Genomic DNA, 24821 nt, shown 5'->3' on the forward strand with positions numbered 1-24821 from the left:
CTGAGTCCTTGCAATAACTCTCTGAAACACGTGCTAACATCATCCCCATTTTACAGAGGCCGACACTGGGGAACAAAGAATAACTGACCTAAGGGTAGACAGCAAGTAGGTGGCAGAGGTAGGATTCAAACCAGCCTCACTTTGCTGTTCCTTGATTTCCATGCTTACATTTTCTTTCTGCACCATATGGCACTTGTGTGTATGTGTGTGTGCACACGCCGTCACTAGATTTTTTGCAAGCTTTCGGCGAGGTGGGATATGGTAAATCCTGCCATTTTACTGTTTCATCAGGTAGGTGAAGGACTGGCTGGCCAGGTGACTTTATAAAATATTCTCAGGCTACTATTCCGTTCTTTGTTAATTCTCTTACCAGATCACAATGCAGTCCAATCTGTGGGCATTGAATCACAGCTTCACTTTGGCATAATTCATAACAGACAAAGGGCTGATCTCAATTATTGTTCACTGTGGTTTTTTGCTCCTCTGTGTCTCCTGCCTCTCTAATCAGTTATACATATTATACACAGAATATTAAACCTATTCTGTAGCAGTATCTTCATTTCCCAAACATTTAATAAAAGAGCAGGCTTCAGCAGAATGGCAGGTTTGTTTGTGTGTCTGTGTTGCCACCCGACCTGACCTGAGGTGGACCCTTTAGAACACTGGCATCTCGCATGTTCAGCGTTTACAATGCTAAATCAATGACAGGAGCTTATGTTGACTCACACCTTGTGAAATGCAGAGCACTCTCTTATATGCCACATGAAGTAATTGCTTTACTCTCCGATAATCTTTGAAGGCGGTGCCACTACACCACCATTTTACCGATAGGGAAACTGAGGCACAGAGAAGATTGGTGTTGGCTCTGGTCCATGCGCTCTAGCTCTAAAGACTGTGCTCCAAAACAATCTGTTCTGTCGTCATTCTTTTTTTATTTTTTATTTTTTTTTTAATGTTTATTTCTGAGAGAGAGAAAGAAAGAGAGAGACAGTGTGAGCATGAGCGGGGGCGGAGCAGAGAGAGGGAGACACAGAATCCGAAGCAGGCTCCAGGCTCAGAGCTGTCAGCACAGAGCCCAATGTGGGGCTGAAACTCACGAACTGCAAGATCTTGACCTGAGCCGAAGTCGGACGCTTAACCGACTGAGCCACCCAGGCGCCCCTCCGCCATCATTCTTGAAGAGGCTTTAGTTTAACATTAGTCTTCTGCTTATACTTGGGGGTTAGCTGTGGCCGAAGTTTGAGAATACTAATTTATTTGGCATCTCTCACCTGGCCGGCTCACCTCCTTGGCCGCCAGGGGATCTGTCGGCAACCTGGGCACCCTTCCGGCCTTCTGTTCTCTGGTTCCATCAGAAACGTAAAGCAGGGAGACTGCGCCATTAAAAGCCCTGGCACTGAGCTGCCTATTTTTCTGTGGCGATCTCATTCCAGTCGCTAACTCGTTCCTGAACCCGGAGATGGATCTGCTCTTGGAAATACGTACAAAAACCAACCACTCAACCAACCATCTAAACAAAACAGAACCCCCCCCGCCCCGCCCCATGGTAATCAGCACTGTAGGGCCATAGACAGCAGAGGGAATGAAAGTATCATTCCACCGGTGACACAGCATCACTCACTGGCCGTAAGTGTACATCCAAGGTGAGCCGGGCACCAGTGATTCCTTTCAAGGTGGAGTAACTGTGGGTTCGGATATAATTACAGTGTCAATTTGTTAAATCCCTTCCTGGGGAGTAGGGGCAAAGGGGGTACAGTGCTACAGGACATTAGATTCTGCCTCCCAGCCTCCGAGTTAATCGGCTTAAATCCTCAAGGTAGATAGGACAGCCTGCAGGTCAGTTTGTACTAGAACCAGATTACACTCTGGTGGCTAATAGCTCTGATCGATTACAGCCTTCCCCATGAATCTCCTTGATGAGAAACCATCACGAGAATGGGAGAAACTGATAGAAGGGATAACAACTGATAGGACCACCACAAATTTATGGAGAGGAAAAAGAAAAAGAAGGCATGGTCTCACAATGTTGTCTCATGTGGGTTTATCCGCTTGAGTGTCTCTTGTTAATATGACACTTGGCAGAGTTATTAACCAAGGGCTTACCTTCCTTGGGATGGGTCTTATTTTTGAAGCCCAACTCATTTTACACTAAGCTGTCTTGCTTGCCTGGGGAGCGGCGAAGTGGAAGGGGCAGTGCTGTGATTAGACGGTAGGTGATGGGTCCTTTCCATGATTTAGAAATGCCCGTGAAACATGAAAACCATGCATTTCAGTTAATGGAGGCACAAAAGAGAACAAAAACAAGCAAACATACTCCTACCGGTGTTCTCAGTCCCTGAACTCCAGTCTGTCAGTCAATTTCCAGGACAGCTGAAGTCTCACAGAAAGAAATTCCGATGCCGGGGCGCTGAGGAGATGCTTGTTGGGGACATCCATCAGTGGATGCGGACATTGCTCACAGCAATGTGCCTCCAATGAAATTTTCACAGAGGATTTGCTCATGATCCTAAAATGTCCTTCTCCAGCCTTGGCCTCTGTCCAAAGCTCCAGATGCGCATATTCAACAGCCCGCTCAACATCTCCACTTAGATGACTAACAGGCGACTTAAACTCAATCTGTCTGAAACAGAACTCTTGACTGAGTACTTAACTTCACAACCTCTCTTTTCTCCACGTCTCCTCCATCTCAGTGAATGACATCACCACCCACCCAGTCGCTCAGCCATCCATTTCCTTTCTGTCTTGTGCCTAGCCCTCCAGGAAGTCCTATCAGCACCACCTTCAATAAGTCTGGAGTCTGTGCACTTCTTCCCACGTCCACTGCCTCTATCCCCGGGCCACGATCATCTCTTACTTGGGAGGCAATAGCCTCCCGGCTTCCATTCTGGCTTCCCTACAGTCCAGCTCCAAAACCAGGGAGAGAGACCTTGTACATACATCAGTCAGAGGATTTTGAACCTTTGCTTAAGGCTCTCCAGTGGTCAGAACCGTGTCTGTACTCTTGACCTAGGACTACAAGAAGACCTGACCTCACACCTGCCTACCTCTCTAAGTCTCCTACCACCTCTCCCCCTTCATTTCCAACCTTTACCTGTGGCTGTTCCCGTATGGGAGGCAGGCTTTGTCCACATTCTTGCACGGTTGGCTCCTTCTGATCACTTAGGTCTCAGCTCAGAGGGTAACTTAGCATTGCAAACACTCCTGAACCTATAAACAGTGCCTTGCTCTATTTTCTACAGAGCACATGCATGGCACTCTCCGAAAAGATGCTCTCTTTATTTGTTTGTTCCCTTGTTTACATTTTGTTCCCTACTTCAGTGAGAACTCTGTGATGACAGGGACTTCATTTTTGTTCATTATTGCATGCCTCAATCCAAGAACAGTGCTGGAATGCAGTCGATGCTTAATGAAAGTGAATGAGCAAACATCTGGATGCCAGGACCCCTGACCAGAAATGATCTTACAATTTGAGTTAGACCAATGAAATTGGTTGGTAAGGAGACACTTTTGTTGGTGAGTAGACATCAAGTCCTGAGGTCCACTGCGTTCAGCCTTCTGGACGGGAGATGGTATTCCTGAACATTTTGCTCTTTGTAGGTTTCCAAGAGAAATATCTACATGTTGTTTTGTTGCTATGAGGTGTAAAACCTGTATTTTCTGTTCAAACTTTTTTTCCCCCTGAGATGTAAATAATTGTGGAATGCCATCTATTTCTCCATAGGTCATGAGATAGCATGACAGATACACTAAATTATTTAAGGTCCTTTCTAGTGTTTTAGTCACAATTGCTATCTTTTTTTTTATACCCCTCTCCCTTTTTTTTTTTTTTTTTTACTACCTTGAACTACATGAGAACGAGACAATATCAGATGCCCATTTAAAAATTATACAACCCCGGTTCAACCAAAAATATGTACTGAGTGACTATTATGTGCCAGATACTTTCACTGAATTTAATAACGCCAGCTGGTGTTGTTATTCCCACTTTGAATTACGATATTAAGCCTCATTGATGTTGAGGTACTTGTTCAAGGTTACAGGGCAGAGGAGCCAGGGTTTGAGATCTCCAGCCTAATGTTCTTTCAACTTTCTTTCAGCTTGCTTTTGCACTACATACAATCTTACCCAAAATTTTTTTTATTAAAAAAATGCTTAAGGTGGCTCAGTCAGTTAAGCATCTGACTCTTGATTTCAGCTCAGGTCATGATCTCACGGTTGGTGAGATTGAGCCCCATGTTGCTGACAGCGCAGAACCTGCTTGGGATTCTCTCTCTCTCTCTCTCTCTCTCTCTCTCTCCCTCTCCCTCTCTCTCTGCCCCTCCCTGCTGCACACACTCTCTCTCTCTCAAAATAAATGAACATTAAAAAATGTTTAGTTGAAGTGTAATAATGGACGTATAATGCTATACAGTGTCAGTTTCACATATAACTACATGAAATCTTGATCCTAATTTGTTTGCCCCTACAGGCTGGGGAAGTAGCCGGAGGAGACAGGAGACTGCTTCTAGTTTCCCCTGTTGGCTCCCCCAAAGGCTGTGTGACCCTCATCCAGTTTTTTTGCCTCTCTGGGGGCAGTAAAATAACAGGAGTCCCTCTCACAGGGGTGAGGAAGGTTCAGCTTCGAAGGGAGTGGTGCAAGACCGTCTCTCTTTGGCTCAAGTTCACACTTCTCTTCAAAACATCAGGTTCAACTAGAGACTGTGTGTTTCGTCTTCTGAGCTCGGGCTGTGCGTTCGCTGCTTCCTAAACGTCTCTCCATCTGTGCAAGCAACACCTCACACTTGACAGGGTCCACAATGGAGCACTGGGTTCACCTCCATCACCCAGCTCCCGCCCACATTGTCCCAGACCTGGGCGTGGCAAGACCAATACTGGGGGCTCTGGTGTACACCCTCGACCCCATCCTTCCTCGACGCCCCACCCCCCACACACAACCGATCGGCAGGTCCTGTTGGTTCTTCCGGAATACATCTTGAACTCGTTCGAGTCTCTCTCTCTCTCCAGTGTCACTAGTCTTCCAAGCCACTACTCTCCTCTGAGCCACATAATTGCCTCCTCACCCTCCTGTTCCTGTTATCCGAGAATCCAGTGTCTGCACAGCAGCAAGCTCACATCACTTCTCTTGCTTAGAATTCCCTGGCGGCTCCCCAGGGCATGTAGTGTAAGGCTTCTGAACGGCCCACAAGCCCTGTGTGTTTGTACCCTGGGCTCCGCAGACCCCCAAGCAGTCCAAGGACAGGATTCATGGGATCTGTGATTGGGGGGATTTTCACAGCCTCTAATTGAAATCTGGCATCTCACTGAGTTATGCAGAAGATCTTATGGGTTGGAGCAGCACTTGTGGCTTTGTGATCAATAAAAAAATCACAGCTATTTCCCATCCCATTAAACTATTGCAGACATCTTGACATATTGCTCCTTCATGGTTGGTTATTAGATCTGCCACAGAATGTGTTAAAGAAGCACTTCGATTTTATATCCCAGCTTTTGTCTTTTTAATACTTTGATCGCTGTGTTATAATGTAATGGGTTGTCCCTGTATTCCTACGTTTTTTTATTTTATGTAATTAAAAACATGATCTGAGAGAAGGGATCCACAGACTTCAACAGACTGCCAGTGGGTCCTCAATGGAAAAGTTTAGGCACCTGGAATCTGGTTCCTTTGATCTCTCAAGCAATGCTCCTTCTTTTTCCATGTTTCTTCCTGATTCAGAAAAGCATGAGGACCTCTGCAGGGGTTCTCTTCTGTCTAGTACTCTCCTTCCCATGGCCAGCTCCTTCTTGGCCACACCTCTACTCAAAGATCACTCTTCAGAGAGGACTTCACGAATCACCATGCACTCTCTCACCACGTTACTCTTTACAACAACTTGTTTCTTTCTTTATAACTTTTATCACCATCAGAAATAACCTTTTTATTCATTTGTTTATCCCATGTCTTTCTCCCCAGCAGGTAAGCTCTCTTAGTACATAATAACATTCTTCTGGCGTGTTCACAGTTATAAAATTCCCACTTCCTGAAATACTTAGTTTGTGCTTGATAAATATTAGCTGAAGAAGAATATAAATCCTCCTGACTCAGAGGATCACTTTGAGTGGAAACAGGATGAGTTTAACTGAAATCCATCCCTATGTACATAAAGACCATTCACCCTGACTCTACTGGTCAAACACCGTAAAGTAATTTTTTGCCACAGACACACGGTTAGAGCAGTTGCTCTGGCATTCACAGGTGTGATTTGGCTGAAGCATAAGTCACATTCAAGGGCACCCTGGAGATTTGTGACAGTCCCTGGAGGACTCAGGCCAATAAGCCAATTAATGGGCTACAATGCGTCATAAATACCATATTTGTACCTGAGACGCTGTAATTTGGTGCTGGCATTATTTAAAACAAACGCTACACATGCCGACATCAACGGTTTGAAGTTTTCCAAAGAGGAGATGAGCCGCACAGCAGGACTAGACGGCAGCGTAATTTCATATATTCACTCGCAACTTCAGATATAAGCAAAATGGGAATCATTTTGCTCTAATTATTTTAGATCATCCCTGTGCAGACGTGATCACAGCCAAATGAGACTGCTTATCCGGAATATGAGAGGATGCTGCACAATTGTGTGGCATATGTGATCAATGTGAAGCCAGAGACAAAAGGAGACGAGATCAAGAGAGGACGGAGGACAAGAAAACAGAAGTTTCTAGAAGAAATTAGTACTTGACAAGCATAGTGCCCAAAATAGAAATGATTTCTGGGAGGCAATGGTCTCATACTGTGTAGTCTGTTATCAACAGGACCCCACCAGCAACCCCAGGTCCCTGAGCCCTGTTTCTTTTGGCTGTTTTTGGGCTCCTGGCCCTGCATCCAGTACAGGTGCTGGCATCTGGCACCCTGTCTTCTGGCCTGCTGTGGGCCATAAGCTTCGAATAATGACTTCCAGCAGAAGGACAGGATCACAGGGCAAAAGGTGCCTGGACAATGGACCAAGTAAGAGCCCCATTTGGAGTCTTGAACAAAAGCTGAGATTATGATGGATAATGTGAACAAGGATAACAAATCTCTATCTTGATCCCTGGGAACAGTGAGAGAGAGAGGGAATAGAGAGAAACCAAATTCAAAACCAGGTTGTCAAAACGGGACCACATTTAAAAATCGGGTGTCCCTCCGAGGGAGTGAGGGAGGATATGAGTGCAAGAACTCTTCAGGCAGAGTGTGGTGGAGGGGTTGTAGTGAAACATGAGGTACCTGTAGAACTGTGAACAGAAGGCACAGTCTCACCAGGGCCACATACGCCTGAAATAAGCAAGAACAGCGGCACTTTGAGAAAGGGGAAGATTTCTGCCGGATGGAAGAACCGTGAAACTGTGGAAACAGAGGAACTTTTAGAGTCACAATCCCTATAGCCCGGTGTTTTGTTGCCGAAAAGGACCCCAACTATATAGGATGGCCCAGCCGACTTTGCTGACGTGCAATGCCTCTGAGCGGTGACTGGATCTGGAACCTCTCAGGGCTCCCTTTGAGCCAGTGGCCTAAGTTCATGTGCTGATACCTCTTTATTTTTGTTTGAAATGCCCTGTCCTCAAATGTCAAAGGTAGCCCCGTAGCATGCAAGCAATTTAGATGTTGCTGCCCACTCCCTGTGCACATTGTCTAAGCTCTTCATGATTTTCAAGATTTCAGATATGTCCTTCCTGAGCCTCCTCACATCTAGATTAGAGAGTCTCCCTCTGGCTGTCCAGGCCAACCCAGCCACCTGTTTTTGTCACTCCTCTGGACTGTTTGGATCTCCTTCATTGGTTACAGAGCTCTGAATATAATGAGGCAAAAATATGCCTTGGTGGGATATGAGGGGAGGGCCCTGTTTTCCACTCGCTGGCGTCGCTTCTCTTGATTATGTTCAATGTTTATAGACCGTTTTGCTACAAATACTCACAGAGCTGTCTTCAGGGAAGACATTCTTAAAGGGGTAGGGGCAACAGTTCAAATGACAAAGGTCATGACATCAAGGACTGGCATTTATGGAAGGGCAAGCAGCAGTCCGGCTGGATGCACATAGCTGTTGTTTTGGGGGAAAACGCTTCTCCAGCTGGGAGACACACATACATTTTTAGCTTGAGTGATCCTGAGACATGTGCCCCCAGTATGTCCCTTTGTGGAACCGAGCCAACCATGGAAGAGCCTGAGTTAATAACTAGCTCAGTCCTGTATATATGCATAACTGAATCACTGGCTCTCCCCCTCCACACCAGCAAATCATATCCACTCTTGGGGCACCCACAGAATTATAAAGCAGCCTCCTCATGGAAGAGGGAGTTTGCAGCCAAGTGTTGAGAAATTTCACTTGCTTTTCTTGCTTAAAACATTTTACGGGTGGGGTGCCTGGGTGGCTCAGTTGGTTGGGCGTCTGACCTTGGTGCAGGTCATGATCTCACCGTTCCTGAGTTCGAGCCCCACGTCGGGCTCTGTGCTGACACCTCGGAGCCTGGAGCCTGTTTTGGATTCTGTGTCTCCCTCTCTGTCTCTGCCCTTCCCCCATTTGTGCTCTGTCTCTCTCTCAAAAATAAATAAACATTAAAAAAAATAAATAAAACACACACAACATTTTAAGGGTGTGGGAGACACTTTGGGAAATCCTACATGTTCCTTTGCAGTTTATGTAACTGTCTTTTCAGATCAGGGGTCTTTGACCAGGGCGCAGGGCTTTGGAAAACCTGTGACCCCCCCCTTTGAGACTGTATTTGAGCACTAGACATCTGTGCATTTCAGAGGAGACAGTTCAAGCTTTTATCAAATTCTCAAACATATCTGAGGGTAAGAAATGCTGTTCCAGAGCATTTCCTTAAATTGTCTTGAGACACTGCTTGGGTCCAGTTCAACTTTCTGAGCTTTGAAAAATTTAAGAATGTGGGCAGTAGGATTTGACTGGCTTCTGAGAAGCCGTAATTTTTCCTTAGACACTGGTTTAAAAAAATTGCCCTAGGGCACAAAATGTGATATTTAAAAAATTAATTGTATAGTTGCAGGGCAGCAGAATCATGAAAGCGACCAAATTAAATTAATGGGCTTAAAGAAAGAAAAGGATTTATATTGAGCAAAGATGGAAAAAATTCAGACAATGTAAAAAAATCAATGTGCCATATGATTTCCATACAATAAAAGATTAAAAAACGAATAGGGTTTCAGCTCATAGACTGTTATGGGGAAAAGGCACAACTTCAAGAGGAAAAAGGACCATTGACATGTGTGTGCCCTTTTCCTCCTTCCTAAAATGGACATGGCTGTATACACAAATAGAACATTAATATTTTATTTTATTTTATTTTAGAGAGTGAGAGTGAGTGGGAGAAAGGGGCAGTGGAGAGAGAGAGAGAGAAAGAGAGAGAGAGAGAGAGAGAGAGAGAGAGAGAGAGAGAGAACCTTAAGCAGTCTCCATGCTCAGCATGGAGCCCAATGCGAGGTTCTATCCCCCAACCCTGGGATCGTGACCTGAGCCAAAATTAAGAGTCAGATGCTGAACTGACTGAACCACCTAGGGCCCCCTGCAAATAGAGTACTAGGCTCCTAGAACAGGGGTACAGGATAAGCACTAGTCAGTGATAACAAGTAGGAATCGTATATTAAGGAGGATATCAGGAGAGAATCAAAAATATATAAAATAATAGCAAGGACGGTTAAGATACATTTTCTATAAAGTCTGAGACTAGACCTTGCAAATGTTATGCTAAGTGAAGGAAGCCAATCACAGAGGACCACATACTGTAGGGTGCCATTTCTAGGAAATTCCCAGAATAGGCAAATCCATGGAGACATAAAATAGTTTAGTAGAATACCCTGTCACCAAATGGTACACTTTAAATGGGTGAACTGTATGGCATATGAATCACATCTCATTAAAGCTGCTTAAAAAGTCTGAGACCTGGAAAATTCCCTGGGTAAAAAATAATTTGAAGTGTCTTGTAGATTCCCCTAAAGAATCTTACCATCCCGTGCGGATTTTCGTTTGTAGGCATTTCCTTTCGCCATGCCACATCTTCATCTAATTGGGTTATTTTTCAGATAGGTATCTGTCAGGTATGTTTTCCCAACAGCTGAAAATGTGTTTATTTTGGTGAATGCACGGCTTCTGGGTTTCAACATGAGAGTCATAGATTTTAAAGCAGATACATCAGTGTTTAGAAGAACATTAGAATGCTTTTATTCTCCCATCTCTCATGCCTTTCCTCCTGGTATCTCCTACTTTTCATGCAAAGATGAAGTCTTTGCAAGCAGGAAAATAGGAAGGGTGGCATGATTTTCTAGGATGGTGGTTATTTCCTCTTTGTCTCGCAATTTCTGCTTTTACTGATTCTTCCCAGATAGAAGTTCTTAAATGCCTATAAATTCTATTTTATAACATTCCTGCTGCAACCACCTGCCAGCATTTTATATATACTATATTAGCCTATATTTTCCTCCAAGCCCCAAAAGATTTTGAACCTTGCCATTTATTCCAGCTTCCCATTTCTAATAGTATTGCTGGAAGTGAAGTAATGATCAAGTGATGAGTAGAAAATATTTCCTTTTCTTCTTTTTAAAGTTTATTTCTTTGAGAGAGAGATACAGAGCAAGCAGGGGAGGGGTAGAGAGAGAGGGAGAGAGAGAGAATCCAAGAAGGCTCCGCGCTGTCAGCACAGAACCCGATGCTGGGCTCGAACGCACTAACTGTGAGATCATAACCTGAGCTGAAACCAAGAGTTCGACTCTTAACCAACTGAGCCACTCAGGCACACCTCCTTTCCTTCTTTTAATCTGAGCTCACTCTTCACAAACATATCTTACACATTTTCATAAATGGCACATCTAAGAATTAAACCCATTTTTCAGTAAACTAAAAGCTTCAGTAGAATTTTCTCTCTCCCTCACATTATGCATATACAGTCCTAACTTTCCTCTCACATATCCGTCGCAGTGTAAATCTATCCAACTCTAATAATGGATTGCAAAGAAAAGTTTTATCAGACAATATCACAGGGTCCTATCTGAAGCATACAGGCAGGCTGTTGATGAGGCAGAGAAATACACAGTTAGTGAAAAATAAAGGAGGGAAGCCAAGCTACAGGACCTGACAGGGTCTTTCTTATCTTTCCCCAAATCTGCTGCACCTGTCAGGGAAGGGAAGCAAAGAATTGAGGCAATTATACAAATAATTCAAGAGAAAAGCCGGTGTTTTCCTTCATGAGTTGCAAAACCAGTTTTACCAACCCGAAAGATCTAGATGACAGTCTTTAAAGACATTTATCTCACAGATGTGGGCGACCACATTATGAGTGATTAACCTTCACAACTGTTCACAAAAGGAGGGAAAAGGTGAACAATATTGTGTTCACCGGGCTTTCTAATGACATCTCTCTTAGGAGAAATCTCAGAAGAAATTGGTGACATAATAACTCAGTAAAACGAAGACTCAAGTGTTGAAAAGGAGTAACCAGATGAGAAGAAACAAAGAAGGGGTGTGAAGTCCTTGGAAAGGAAGAAACTTTTCTAGCTCCTAACGGGTTGCTGTACCTAAGAGCTTAGACTACATCAGACTAGGGCAGAAAGAGGCACAAAGAAGGAATGCTATTCCACAATCCCGGCTCTTATTCAGAACCAGCCCAAGTCTGTTCTTCTGCTTGGTTTTGCTTTAAAATATTTTTTAAAATATTTATTTATTTTTGAGAGAGATAGAACGCAAGTGGGGGAAGGGTACAGAGAGAGAGGGAGACACAGAATCTGAAGCAGCCTCCAGGCTCTGAGCCCAACGTAGCGCTTGAACCCATGAACTGTTAGATCATGACCTGAGCCAAAGTCGGAGGCTTAACTGACCGAGCCACCCAGGCGCCCCTGTGTGTGTGTTTTTAATAGACTTTATTTTTTAGGGCAATTTTAGGTTCATAGCAAAATTGAGTTCCCGTATGCCTCCTGCCCTCCCAACATGCACAGCCTCCCCCATTATCAACATCCCCACCTGAGTGGTGCATTTGTTACAGTCAGTAACCTACATGGACACACTGTTATGGCCCAGAGTCGTCCTGTCCTTTACATTAGGGTTCATTCTTAGTATTGTTCATTTTATGGGTCTGCACAAATGCAAAATGACATGCACCCACCATTCTTCAGGGAAGGTTGACTGCCTTAAAAATCCTGTGTTCATCCTTCCCACCCTGTAACCGCTTTAGGTTTAACAGACAAATTCAGTGTCAAGAGGAGATCAGAGCTTTAATCATCCATACAGTTAGTCTCTTAGAAAGGCTGGCAATTGGGAAGAAGCCCTTGGCTCTGTGTGTGCTTGTGCATATGCATGTCAACGAGCAAGTGAGAGGGAGTACTTTTCCAGCTGAGACAGAAGAATCCAGGCATGGTGGGGACAGCACAGATGAGGGGCTGTGGAGATCTAGATTCTTCTGCCTTCTCCACTTGCCCTGTGGCTGAGAGTGTTTAAGATCTCTGAAGAGGGAGGGGTACCTGGGTGGCTCAGTTGGTTAAGTGTCTGACTTCGGCTCAGGTCATGATCTCCTGGTTTGTGCGTTCGAGCCCTGCGTCGGGCTCTGTGCTGACAGCGCAGAGCCTGGAGCCTGCTTCGGATGCTGTGTCTCCCTCTCTCTCTGCCCCTTGCCTGCTTGCACTGTGTCTCTCTTTCTCAAAAATAAATAAACATTAAGGGGAAAAAAAGATCTCTGAAGAGGGACCTAACATCTCAGAGTCTCAGTTTCTTTACCTACAAAATGGGTTACTATCTGTTACAGGGATCGTATCTTTATACGGATGCGGACATTGAAATAAGATGGGTATAGAAACGGTATGGCATAGAATAGTTCCCTTTCCCTTAAAAAAGGGGAAATAATTTAATAAGAAGAAAACTCTGGGAGGTGAACACCGTCGGGACAGAAACAGGTGGACTCAAAGTGAAATCAATTAATGCCCCTGTATTTGGGTGTCACGTCAAGATCTGTGCCTATTCTGAAAAAAAAACAAAGTTTTTGATGACAACAGGCAGAGAGCAGGCTATCACTCTGAATGAACAGCCACTGATCTCCCACTTCCTAACAGAAGACCCTTCTCCACTTTGCTCATTCGAGTACAATTGTCCATCAGGCAGCATTTAACTATAATCATGTACCGCTTGCGATATTTCACACTATTATTTGTTTAATAATGCGTATTCTTTCCTTAGAGTTATTGACACTTAAAACTGAAGAGACCAGAGCAGGGGCTGGCAGGAGCCCTCGGCAGGGGGGCTGTGTGCATATAGTCTAACTCTGCACCTGAAACCTGGGCCAGGGGGTACGCAATCAATGTCTCCTTTCCGTTCAGGCTGGTGTCTCTTACTCCCACCCGGGAGCTAAATGCACCTTGTTATTTTGGCAGACCTTAGGGAGAGATGATTACCACCAGCTTTAGTCATTCAGTGACATCGCGTTGCTCCTCTCTCAGACTCCCCCTTACGCAGCTCTCCTGCCAGCTGCCCAGGGACATTTTCACCTCCACCCACCACCACTCCGAACTCCCACGGAATAACTTCTAATCATGTGCCTTTGAAAGAAGCGGACCTCTCAGTGGCCAACGCTGGCTGGGCTAGTTGTTCTCACGTTTGGAGTTAGCTAAAAGGGTCCAGAATCTCACGGGCTTATCAGTCTCCTTTTGTTTACTTCCTCTTATTCTTGGCCCAGATGTGTTTAAGGAAAACCTGGCTCCCTTTTCTCCTGTGTTTGAGAACACCTAAGGGGGAATTGGTGAAGACTACAGACATTTTCTCTCTGCACCCCCCCGACCCCCGCAAAGAAGCTGTTCCTTTGAAAGGTGTGTTGCTCTCAAAATGCTAAGGTTTGTGAATTCTAGGTGGTGGGGACACTCCTGTTTGACACGTTATTCTTTGTCCTCCTTTGGATTTTTTTTTATAAAAACACAGAATTGAAACTAAAAAGTTGGGCGAAGCAACTCTTGGTGTTTTGCCTCTTTCTGTCTCGGCTTCTTGAGGTCCTCAGTGAGCCAGTGCAAGGGAGCAGGGCTGGACCGACAGAGGTCCTCTTGCGAACATGGATGCTAATTTGTATTTCAAACCGAGTTCGCCGCGAGGATCAGTACAATTTAAAATAATAGAATCTGGTCATGTAATTCTTTTTATGCATCGAGCTGGATTTTCCCTCCAAATTAATCCTGCACCAGCAGTGGATGGGCTGAAAACACAGGCACCAAGCACTTAGCTCACTTCCATCTGGCACGGCCATGTGAGCACTTCGGTTGGCTTGCTTTTTTAATGAAGTGATTTCTAATGAAGCAAGCTGTGAATTTAATAGCTACCTTAAAACAGCTTCTTTGTAACTAAGCTTTAAGTAAAGAAGCAACTGCCAAATTAGCCACCGACACCAAGAGGAAAGTTCAAGACAGAACAACCACCAGGTGGAGGATTTCAGGCTGAGGTCATCTGGGATGTCATCTCAACCGCTGGCACCAAAGATGGTGTCCCAAGCCTGTGTGCAGGCTGGTGGCCCATCCGGAGACCTTAACCAGAGGTTAAGGAAGCGCCTGGCCAATGCTAACGGTGGCTGCAGGTGTAAGGTATCTGAACTGTTGTTATCCTGACCCCTCCCATGCCGGTACACCGTCTTTCCGTGGTTCATTTGCCGTGTGATTCTGAACCAGCCACTTCAGCTCACTTATAATGTGGGCACGACAGAAGGGATATCCTTGGGGTCGGTCTCTACTACCCAGAAAGAAAGATGCTGGTAGAAAAAAAATGCACACAGAAAACTCTTAAAGGTGGGAGAAATCACCCAGTTTTGCAATCAAAGGTAAATGGCAGGCAGTTAATGCAAGAGGGCGAAGAGGGCCTGGTGGGTGCGAGCAAGAGGTAAGGCCCGGGTGAACTGCAATCACTCATCAGATCTAGGGATATTCAAATTCCTTTATAAAAAAGGTGCAGGAGCGCCTGGGTGGCTCAGTCGGTTAAGCAAGACTCGGTTTTGGCTCGGGTCATGGTCTCGCGGTTTTGTGGGTTCAGTCCCCACATTGCGCTCTGTGCTCCTGGCGTAGAGCCTACTTGGGATTCTCTCTCTTCTCCCTCTCTGCCCCTCCCCTGATCATGCTGTTTCTGTCTCTCTTTATATAAATAAAGAAACCCCAAAAAGATTCTTTAAAAAAAAAAGTGTTGATTGACAGCACACCTGGGCAAGCCAGTGTGTGAGCTCTGCTTTTCTTGACTGGGGAGGAAGCTAAGGCATAAAGATGAGCCATGACTTGTCCAAGGTCTCCCTGCACATCGTGAGTGGCCAGCCCAACATGGGTTATAGAGATGGGACATTAAGCCCCGCTTGGCAAGGTCACTGGCATGGATTTCTCAGTGGGAGGGCCTCCGCTCTGTTGTCCACAACATATACACAGGTTCCTCAACACACTCCCCTTTCTGGTAACGGATACTTCCTTGTCTTTCACGCTACGAGTCCTTCCTCTGCTTTGTGAGGCCTTAGCCTCACCTGGAGCGGTTGAGAGAGTTGCCGCACATTAGGAGGGGCCCAGTAAGCTGGGGGGCAGAGCAGGGGGAACCCACGCTCACCTGTCCTGAGCTCAGGTGGTGGCATCAGCCTGGGAGTGAGTGTGAGAAGTGGGAACTTCTTGGGGTGCCTGGGTGTCTCAGTCAGTTAAGTGTCTGACTCTGGGTTTCGGCTCAGGTCATGATCTCACAGTCGGTGAGTTCAAGCTCCAGGCACCTGACAGTGTGGAGCCTGCTTGGGGTTCTCTCACTCCCTCTCTTTCTGCCCCTCCCCTACTCGTTCTTGCTCTCTCTCAAAATGAATAAACTTTTTTTTTTTTAAAGCAGTCTCCATTCTAATTTTTTTTTTTAACATTTATTTATTTTTGGAAGACAGAGACAGGGTGTGAGCCAGGGAGGGGCAGAGACAGAGGGAGACACAGAATCCGAAGCAGGCTCTAGGCTTTGAGCTGTCAGCACAGAGCCTGAGACGGGGCTCGAACTCACGAACCATGAGATCATGACCTGAGCTGAAGTCAGACCCTTAACCAGCTGAGACACCCAGGCGCCCCTCAAAATGAATACACTTAAAAAAAACAAAAAAAGAAGTGGGAACTTCTGTGGTTTCAACCGAAGTCCTTCCCTCCCACTTTACAGATGCCAGCATATGACTTTGTCGTCCCTTTTGTCCCTCCAGAACAGGACACAGAGTAGGAGAGAGAAGTCTGAGGGCAGTGCATGAGACCGGCTCACTTCTTCCTCGCCGAGGGATTGTGACCTAATGCAACCATGGTAAGTCTATGTCTTCCTCTATCCAAGGGTCAATATGGGCTTTTCTCCCCAAGACTATGGTGCAGTGTTTGTACAGTGGTTGGATTCCTAAAAGCTTGGCAGAGGCTCACCGGGCCTGAATTTTTCCCATTCGGCCTGATCCACCCTACTCCCGACCCTTTCTAACTTGGGCCAGCACTCTCCTGCTGAGTCCTGGAGTGCATGTTCTCCCCTCGCTGGCCATCTGGTCACCATGCACACAGGGCTGCAATCGCCTGTCCTTCCTCAAAACCCGATTTAGGACCAACGACTGAGCGGGAGCCAGGATTGGTCAGAATCTTCTCACGTGCCCTGTAGCTAAAAGCTGTGTCACTAGTGTGTCTTGTGTAAGATCTTGTCCTGCTGTGTCCAACTTGAGCTGTAAAGACGTGGTGTCACTTTCTTTGATTTACAACCATAGGCTGAAAGTATGAAAAAAGTTTGCAAGTGGGGGGAGGGGAGGTTCTCCGTTCTTGCATTTATTTAATGAGCAGACACCTCCTGACTGCCTATCACGTATAGTGATCATGGTCTCCAGCCACCTCCCTTACCAGGCTGCGCTCACCAATTGGCATGAAGAGGGGAGCATGCCTGCCTGCCTTCAAGGGATGGATTAGGTCGTACGCGTGCCTGGGAAGCGCCTTTAATCCCTTTATATCTCCTATGGTGTCATTCCCTAATTACCCCGATGCTCAAAAGGTTTGCTAATGAATATGAACACTCAGAAACCAAAAGCTCATCCATTCAATACATAGATGTATCGAAAATCGCCAAGCAATGTCACTGCCTAAGTCTGATACATACATATTCAGAGGGTTTGAGGGAAGTCTTAAATCTAGTAAATAGCAAATGCCAAGGTACAAAGTGGTTTCTCCCCAGCAGTCCAACTCTGCTTCCTGCTGTGTAGCTGGAGATTATACTGAATCCAGGGCACTCTTTAGAAGCATTTTCCTCGAATGACTTAAATATATGTATGTATGTATGTGTACATATATATATATATATATATATATATATATATATATGATAAATAAAAAGTTTGGGAGAAAAAAAAAAAACCCTTAATCCTCCTCTCCCTAGCTTTACATCCCACTGTTCTGAGTAACTGATCTGTGTGAAAACATTATTGGTCTCATTGTAGCTAACCCTCTGAGTCACAGGGAACAGCTTTTAAATTGTTCATACAGTTCTTATCAATCAGCTGGGTCTGTGTAAAGGAACTAGAAGTATGGAAACCTAATCACTCCCTCTGAAAAATCACCACGTCTCCTTGATCAGAGGAAGATCAGAGCGCAGAAAGCCTCCCCCCCCCCCACCCACCCCCCCAGATTTGCTCCATTTCCTGGCTATTTCATTTTAATCAGGACGTTGCTGAGCTGATCTATTACTTCATAAGTCCCCTGGGAAAGTGTGGGTGTTACGGATACATGTCTCAGGAAAGCCCAGTGCCAGATACTCCCATCAGTGGAAACTCATGTTGCAAGTGTGCTGTTTGCACGTAATAAGATGGGTTTCCTTGGCAAACTGCTCAATCAGATACACAATCACAGTGGTAGTTGGGAGTCAAGGCACACGTTTTTGGGAAAGCATCATGGTACTTTTATTGGGTTTCTGTATTTTTCCCTTTGTTATAAAAGAATGGCATCAGAGTTCAATTTACAGAGAGAAATGAGGAAAACTAAAAATGAGCAGGAAGGAGCCCATAAAACCACCCAGGCTGGTCATTCAGTGAATCCTTTTATGGTTAGTGGATGTCTATTTACTGCGTTCTACCAGGTCATTATTCTTGGGGATACTTTATCTGACAAATTGCCACTGGGTAAAATTTCCATCATCAATGAAAAATACGTAGCCTTTACAAGACAGAAGTACTAGCTGTGGAGGTGTGAAATGTGTCTTATCTGCTCTTCCTTTTTGCTACGTGCAGTTTGAACGCTTCCCTTTCAAGCTTTGGCTGATTGACACAGACCTGAAGAGATTTACATAAGCTGGACTGGAGGAAATTCACCCATATCCAAATAAACCAGATGATCACAGTGTAGTTCTCTTGTTATACTGGCTTACTTAGCAGAGAAAAAAAAAAAAAATTAGGATATAAAATTGGCAGTGATTTTACCAGAGGAGACTAAATGATTTGGTCTGGCCGTGGAGGTAGGAAGGTTAGTAGATGGGCACACACAGAGTCACCTTATTGAGTTATAAATCAAGTACCATGAAATGCTCTCATTTTTAAGTGTGGGATAGAGCTTCTGAATGTATTTATAGAGACCAAGGATATAATGGAGAGCCCCCAGTTCACTGTCCTGCAGCTCTGAGAAACTGAGGCATGCCACACAGATGGACAGTGGCTAAATGGGGAGGTGATACCCACTTTGGAGGTGCTAATGAGAACCAGTCCCTTGATTTTGGCCATGATGGGTAGAAACTCGTAGACAGAAACCCTGGGTTTCTGATCGGTTACAAATGAACATCCAGCTGCTGGGTGTGGAGAGTGCAGGAAAGGAATGGATGGGGCAGTGTCTTCTCAACAGTGGAGATATGGAGGATGAGGTTTACTTTGAAGGAAGGACTGGGGGAGTTTATGGAAGAGTGTGAGAGTCTGAGGTGTGACAGTGATTCTGACCACTGCTAACCCCTGGGTGCTGACGAATAACATTTATAAATGACTTTTTCAACCACTTCCTCTAGCAAACAAGAAGCTGTTATTATGATGTTGATTTTGAAATTCACTGTTATAGAATTTTCGTGCCTTAATGAGAAGGCAGATCCAACTGGTACGTAATGATTAACGCAATTGGAAGAGTGCAAACAAGAAATAAAGTAAAGCTACTCCGAATGCTTAACCCCAATAGGCAGGTTTTGCTGATTTTCCAGAAAAAAAATCCATGGTTATCTCGAGATAAAAATATTAAGCAAAGCTCAGTGTGGATAAGCCTGCCCTTTGGTAAGAGAGGAAAAGTCAATTAGTAATGTCATTTGTTTAAAACTATGCCTGCACCTGGCTCTCATTTGTCCTCCAGCTGAGAAACCAAAGACAACTTCTTTTTATTGCTTGTGGTCAAACAGCAAGTTCATTTCGCCATGGGATGATCAAACGGCCAGCCTCCCCCGGCTTGAGAAGGTTTGCCTTTCACTTTCAACTTGTTCAATCATCATTAACTCTGAAAAATGTCACATTCCATTTGTGCAATGAAAATTTCACCACTGGTGACCGTTTGGGTGAAGTTTTTGTAGGCATGGCCCTAAATCTTACAGAGCACCTCACACATTCTCAAGGTCATTTGCCCCGTTTCCTTGTTTAATGACAGTTGCCTAAGATCCCAGAGTCTGTGGCCAAGCATAGGCCACTTTGAAGAACCTTTGTGTAGAGGTACATGTTTCTGTCTCTGAGAAGGAAGGGGTTCACTGGGTGATTCGATGCAGGCAATTTAGCTGAGAAAAACCAAGATGTGTGCATGTGAAATGCACACGTGTACACACACACACATACACACACGCATACACACACTGGGGTTTTTACCAAGTGAAAATAAGAGTCTTCTTTACCCGGGAGAGACCAGTCAAGACCACTGGATGCACAGCCCTTTTAAAGCAGAGTTGGTTTTTTTTGTTTGTTTGGGTTTTTTTTGTTTTTGGTTTTTAACTCTGGGAAGTTAGCTTCCCTGGAGAAGCCGCAATACCAACTTGGGGAGGTTCCAGAAAGTTTCTGGAAAGGAGAAGTAGGCTTCTTTTTTAACTTTTGCCTTCGGGCTTGAGAAATCTTCCACCTCCCTTGTTTATTATTTAATTATGTACCTCCCCATGCACCTTCTGCAGAGAAGTTCTGGAATGTAAATCCCAGTGAACGTGGCATGGGGCCAGATCCCTGACAGGCACTCTACAAATATGAATTTCTGAGAGTGGATGTCAAGCAGCAAGGCTGCTAAATTAAGAGGTCACTTGATCCAGAGTCTTAAAGCATAGGGTGAATTGAGGCAAGTCCAATAAATTTTACGCCATTTGGCAAGTAAGTCATTGCTAAAACAGGCCCCAGTTACAGGTCCTGATTAAATTCTCAAGGTCAAACCCAAGAGCATGTACATACAGAGTTCTCCAGAGCCTTAAGTGCTGAGGCGCTAACATACTGTTTTAAATAGTCTCTGAGAAGGGCGTCTTGATTTCTAGCTCTAGCTTAATGCCCAAGTTTCGCTGGGTCAGCTGCTGAAATAAAGAGTGGGTTATCAGCGGGTCTGGATTATAGGCACATAATCTTGATCTTGGTCTCTCTCAATTAGCTCCAGCTCATAATATATTAGAATAGTTATTATTGCTAACATCCAATTTTTAACTGTCTAATAGACATTGAGGGTAGGAGAGAGGGCAAAATAGTCTAGTGATATTTTCTACTTCCCCTAGCTAATGCATAGACCAGACCCTTGGTCTAACGTAGAAATGTGTGGCTCCTAAAATATGAAAGAGTGTCCTGCCATTTTAATAGCTGGGTTGAAATGCCTTCCTTTTAAGAAAAGAGATTCCAATATTAGGTTATTAACTGAAAAAAGCTTGTGTATAATTTCCTAAGAGAGATTTTTTTTTTTTATTCAAACACTTGGATATGTACTTGGTATTCTTCTAAGTGCTTTAGAAATCTTAATTCATGTAATCCACATAGTAATTTCAAGAGATAAAGTTACTTACCTAAGGTCATGGCACTACTCAAATCCAGGAAGTCTGGGGCTGTATCCATTATACTATGCAGCTGTATTTTTTTCATAGAGACCTCGCAGAGTACGCAAGCCAAATGCCCACGTATCTGTTGCTTCAACTGGGGCAGAGGGTATGCAAAGCGAAAGTATTGTCTCACTTCTCAGGAATGGGAAAATGGACAGCAACTTTATAAACTTCCCCTTTCTCCTCACACTGCTTTCCCATCTCCTGTCTCCACTTCATGGAGATCACTTTTCTACTGTCGGCTCCAGAGTGAGCTCGTGAGCCGTTTCTGTCTGTGTCACGCACACACATGCACACGCACACACACACTTACACACTGCTCCCGCTGTGCTTCATTGAGCTGCGTGGGGTTTGTGATCTGGGCATCAAAGCAGACATCATTTGCTCATTAGAGCTAAGTTTTCAGGACGTGCCCCAATTACTGACCTCCACTAACGGCCTGGGTTTGCGCTCGACTGCAAACTTGAAGTGGCAGAGTTCACAGTAGCTGGTGTTTGAGGATGACAGCCAGTGCTCCAGGCAGCTCCGATGAATTGTCCCCAAGGTCCCTGTGCATTCGCAGGGAGAGAGCAAGTCCTCTTGGCTGCTGCCCTCGTGGCAGATTCTGCACATCGGCCGGTCATTGAAGGGGCTGCAAGAGAAGGAGGGGGGCCTGCTGGTCACCAGGCTGGAGACCATCACCAAGAGGATGGTCCTCTGGCTCTGCGTCCCTCAGACCCTCCCCAGTGGCAGCTGCTCCAACAGACACTTGCTTTCAAACCCTAGATGTACGCTCTGTGTACATGGGGGTGGGGGGAGGGGTTCTTGGGCATCTCCCTTCGCCAATATAAAGAAGCAGGGGATGGCCCGGGGCCAAAAGTGGGTGAAAGCGAGCAGTGTGTTATTTTTGTCTTGAACGTGAATGTTGTTCAGGCAGACTCCCGATCGAAAAATAAAAACTACTCCTCACCCTTAAAAACAGAAATTGTTTTGAAAAGACATCAACTGTAGTTTCCAGGCAAACATCGTCTTTTGAATCAAGCCAGGACACTTGGAAAAACTCACAGGTTCTTTTCCTTTCTCCTTTCATAAGGGTGGGAGAATGAGGGGTGGGAAGTTAACTGGCAGCTAGCTCTCAAGCTGTTGCATAGAACTGAGGTCTGAACCAGAGCCGTGAGCTGAGCGGCAGGTGATCCTTTGAGCTTTCCTAGGATGCTAAGGATACTAAGCTCAACGCAAGTAACGGGTGTGTCCCACAGAGGTGGCCTGAGTCTAGAGCTCTGCCATGAATTTAGAAAAACCAGCCCTGCGCATTTCTTGAAGGCACATGGTGTGGTGGTTCCTGAGGCAGGTTCTGGAGTGGTGCCTGGGCCTGAACCCCAGCTCTGGTGCCTACCCATACTGGCTAATTTGGCACAATTAATGTCATGTCTCTGTATGTTAGTTTCCTCATCTCTAAAACAGGCACAAAGAATGGTGCCTTCCTCTTTTTTTTTTTTTTTAATATGAAATTGATTGTCAAGTTGGTTTCCATACCCAGTGCTCATCCCAACAGGTGCCCTCCTCAATACCCATCCTCCCCTCCCTCCCACCCCCCATCAACCTTCAGATTGTTCTCAGTTTTTAAGAGTCTCTTATGGTTTGGCTCCCTCCCTCTCTAACTTCTTTTTTTCCTTCCCCTCCCCCATGGTCTTCTGTTAAGTTTCTCGGGATCCACATAAGAGTGAAAACATATGGTATCTGTCTTTCTCTGTATGACTTATTTCACTTAGCATCACACTCTCCAGTTCCATCCATGTTGCTACAAAGGGCCATATTTCACTCTTTCTCATTGCCACGTAGTACTCCATTGTGTATATAAACCACAATTTCTTTATCCATTCATCAGTTGATGGACATTTAGGCTCTTTCCATAATTTGGCTATTGTTGAGAGTGCTGCTATAAACATTGGGGTACAAGTGCCCCTAGGCATCAGCACTCCTGTATCCCTTGGGTAAATTCCTAGCAGTGCTATTGCTGGGTCTAGGGTAGATCTATTTTTAATTTTTTGAGGAACCTCCACACTGTTTTCCAGAGTGGCTGCACGAATGGTGTCTTCCTCTTGTGTGACTGTGAGAAGTGACAGTTCAAATCAGAAGCTTAGAATAGGGACCAGCCTGTAGTACATGCGTAGTTAGTGGTAACTATTTCCGTTCGCAGAAAAACTCAGGTCAGGAAAAGTCCAATGACATGGCCCTCATCAGGGAAGTTAGTGGCCAATGGAGGGCTCAAACTGACATGGCCTCACTTCCCAGTGCACACTGTGTCTTTGTGAGAGGACCATTCCTTTCTGACCGACATCTTCTTATATTGCTTCTCATATTTTTCTTTACTGGGCATTAGGTTTTAAACTATGTTATCACTGTATGTGCCAACCTGAAGAACAGCCTCTGCACCGGTCCTCGCCCAACCTAGACCCATCCCTCTCTTTGACACCATCTTTGGTCCAAATGGAAATGGCCATGGAAGTAACTGCTGTTTCCCAAAGACCTTTCTGGGATGATCCTGGGAACAAGTGAAGGTTTAAAAGAGGAAAAACATCTTCCCACTTGCCCGGAAGTGGGATCCATTCATGCTCAGGGCTGAGAGAAGAAAGTTTAAGGAGTAGAGTTGACTTTGTCTCTGACTATTCCTGGCCTCCTTCATTCCCACTGAGCCAAATGCACGTGAAAGTCTAAAATCGTCTGGTTTACCTGAGCACCTGGTAGAACACGTGAAAATGCCTGATCTGTGCGCCTGCGCGCATGCACACAGACAGACAGACAGACACACACAGACACACACACACACACACACACACACTCACACAACTGGCTCATAGGTCTAAGCCTGTTCTTCTGATTAAACAAGGTGTCTGAAGGCTTCAGGGTACACCCGGTCAGCTGTCTCAGTTAGCAGGTGAGCAATGGTGCTCATTGCCTCATCATATTCTGAGTCCTAAACCAATTGTTAGAAGCTTTCTGAGAGGTGGGAACATATATATTGACTTTCTTCTACTTTATCCCTTTGCTAGCTGCACAGATTGGCAGAAGGCGGTGTGTGGGGAATGTTTACAAGATGCATGAGTGTGTAAGTCTGTGTCTGGTGGCTTCTGTGTCCAGGCTGGGGTAACGGAAAACGCTGTGGTGCTACCCATAGTCCTGCTGCAGGTGCATGTGGGCCTGTATCTCTACCGTAGGGCTTGGTTGCGTTCCTCAGACAAAGATAAGCAGTCAACATGTGAGTTACTGGCCCAACCTTCCAGAATCAGGAGTGGCGGTGCCGGCATCTTAGGGCAGGTCCAGTGTTGACAGGCATTTTACATTAGTAGATCAAAGTTGCACGTAACTGTTCTGCAAGAAAGCTGGAGAAGCCAAGGAGCATGTATTGGCTGGACAGCCCATGGCTCTCAGTCTGCCACCAGACAAGGGGAGAGCTCCAGGGACCAAGTGCCGGCCTGGATAAGCCATCTCGGGGCTGCTCAGAGCCCACGGCCTTGCTTTGTTTCATCATCCAAGGGAGACAAGCTGTGGGGGCAGGCAGGGTATGTTGTGAAGGATCAGGGGTGAAGGGCCCATGGGGCGCAAAGGAGGGGGCAACAGAAGTGCCCCCCCTCCCGAGTGGGGACATACCACAGAAGCGACTCACCCAGGAATAGTGCTCCCACCAGGCGGTGCTGATTAGCACAAACACTAGGAAGGTCACTTCAGAAATTGTGCCCACAAGTCTAATCACTTTGGCTTTGTCACCGGAATTCAGGTGCCTCCTTCCCTCCTTTCTAACAAAGAGCTACCTTTGTTAGCACATGGTGACAG

At 45.3% G+C, this 24821-nt stretch overlaps 1 protein-coding gene and 1 long non-coding RNA gene across 8 annotated transcripts in view; one reads left to right on the forward strand and one right to left on the reverse strand.

Moving 5' to 3' along the window:
* The window catches only part of MARCHF3 (membrane associated ring-CH-type finger 3), a 147529-nt gene that overhangs the window by 11061 nt on the left and 111647 nt on the right, over positions 1-24821 (reverse strand). For all 4 annotated transcript variants that reach the window (XM_007087802.3, XM_042983012.1, XM_042983018.1 and 1 more), the window contains exon 3: positions 21435-21639. In XM_007087802.3, coding sequence (XP_007087864.1) covers positions 21435-21639 — 205 coding nt within the window. The remainder of the gene's footprint in view (positions 1-21434; positions 21640-24821) is intronic.
* The window catches only part of LOC102950014, a 120512-nt gene that overhangs the window by 1014 nt on the left and 94677 nt on the right, over positions 1-24821 (forward strand). For all 4 annotated transcript variants that reach the window (XR_006216527.1, XR_006216526.1, XR_006216529.1 and 1 more), the window contains exon 2: positions 16186-16280. This is a non-coding gene — a long non-coding RNA (uncharacterized LOC102950014). The remainder of the gene's footprint in view (positions 1-16185; positions 16281-24821) is intronic.

This window comes from Panthera tigris, chromosome A1, assembly GCF_018350195.1.
Source record: "Panthera tigris isolate Pti1 chromosome A1, P.tigris_Pti1_mat1.1, whole genome shotgun sequence".
In the NCBI taxonomy this organism is placed as follows: domain Eukaryota; kingdom Metazoa; phylum Chordata; class Mammalia; order Carnivora; family Felidae; genus Panthera; species Panthera tigris.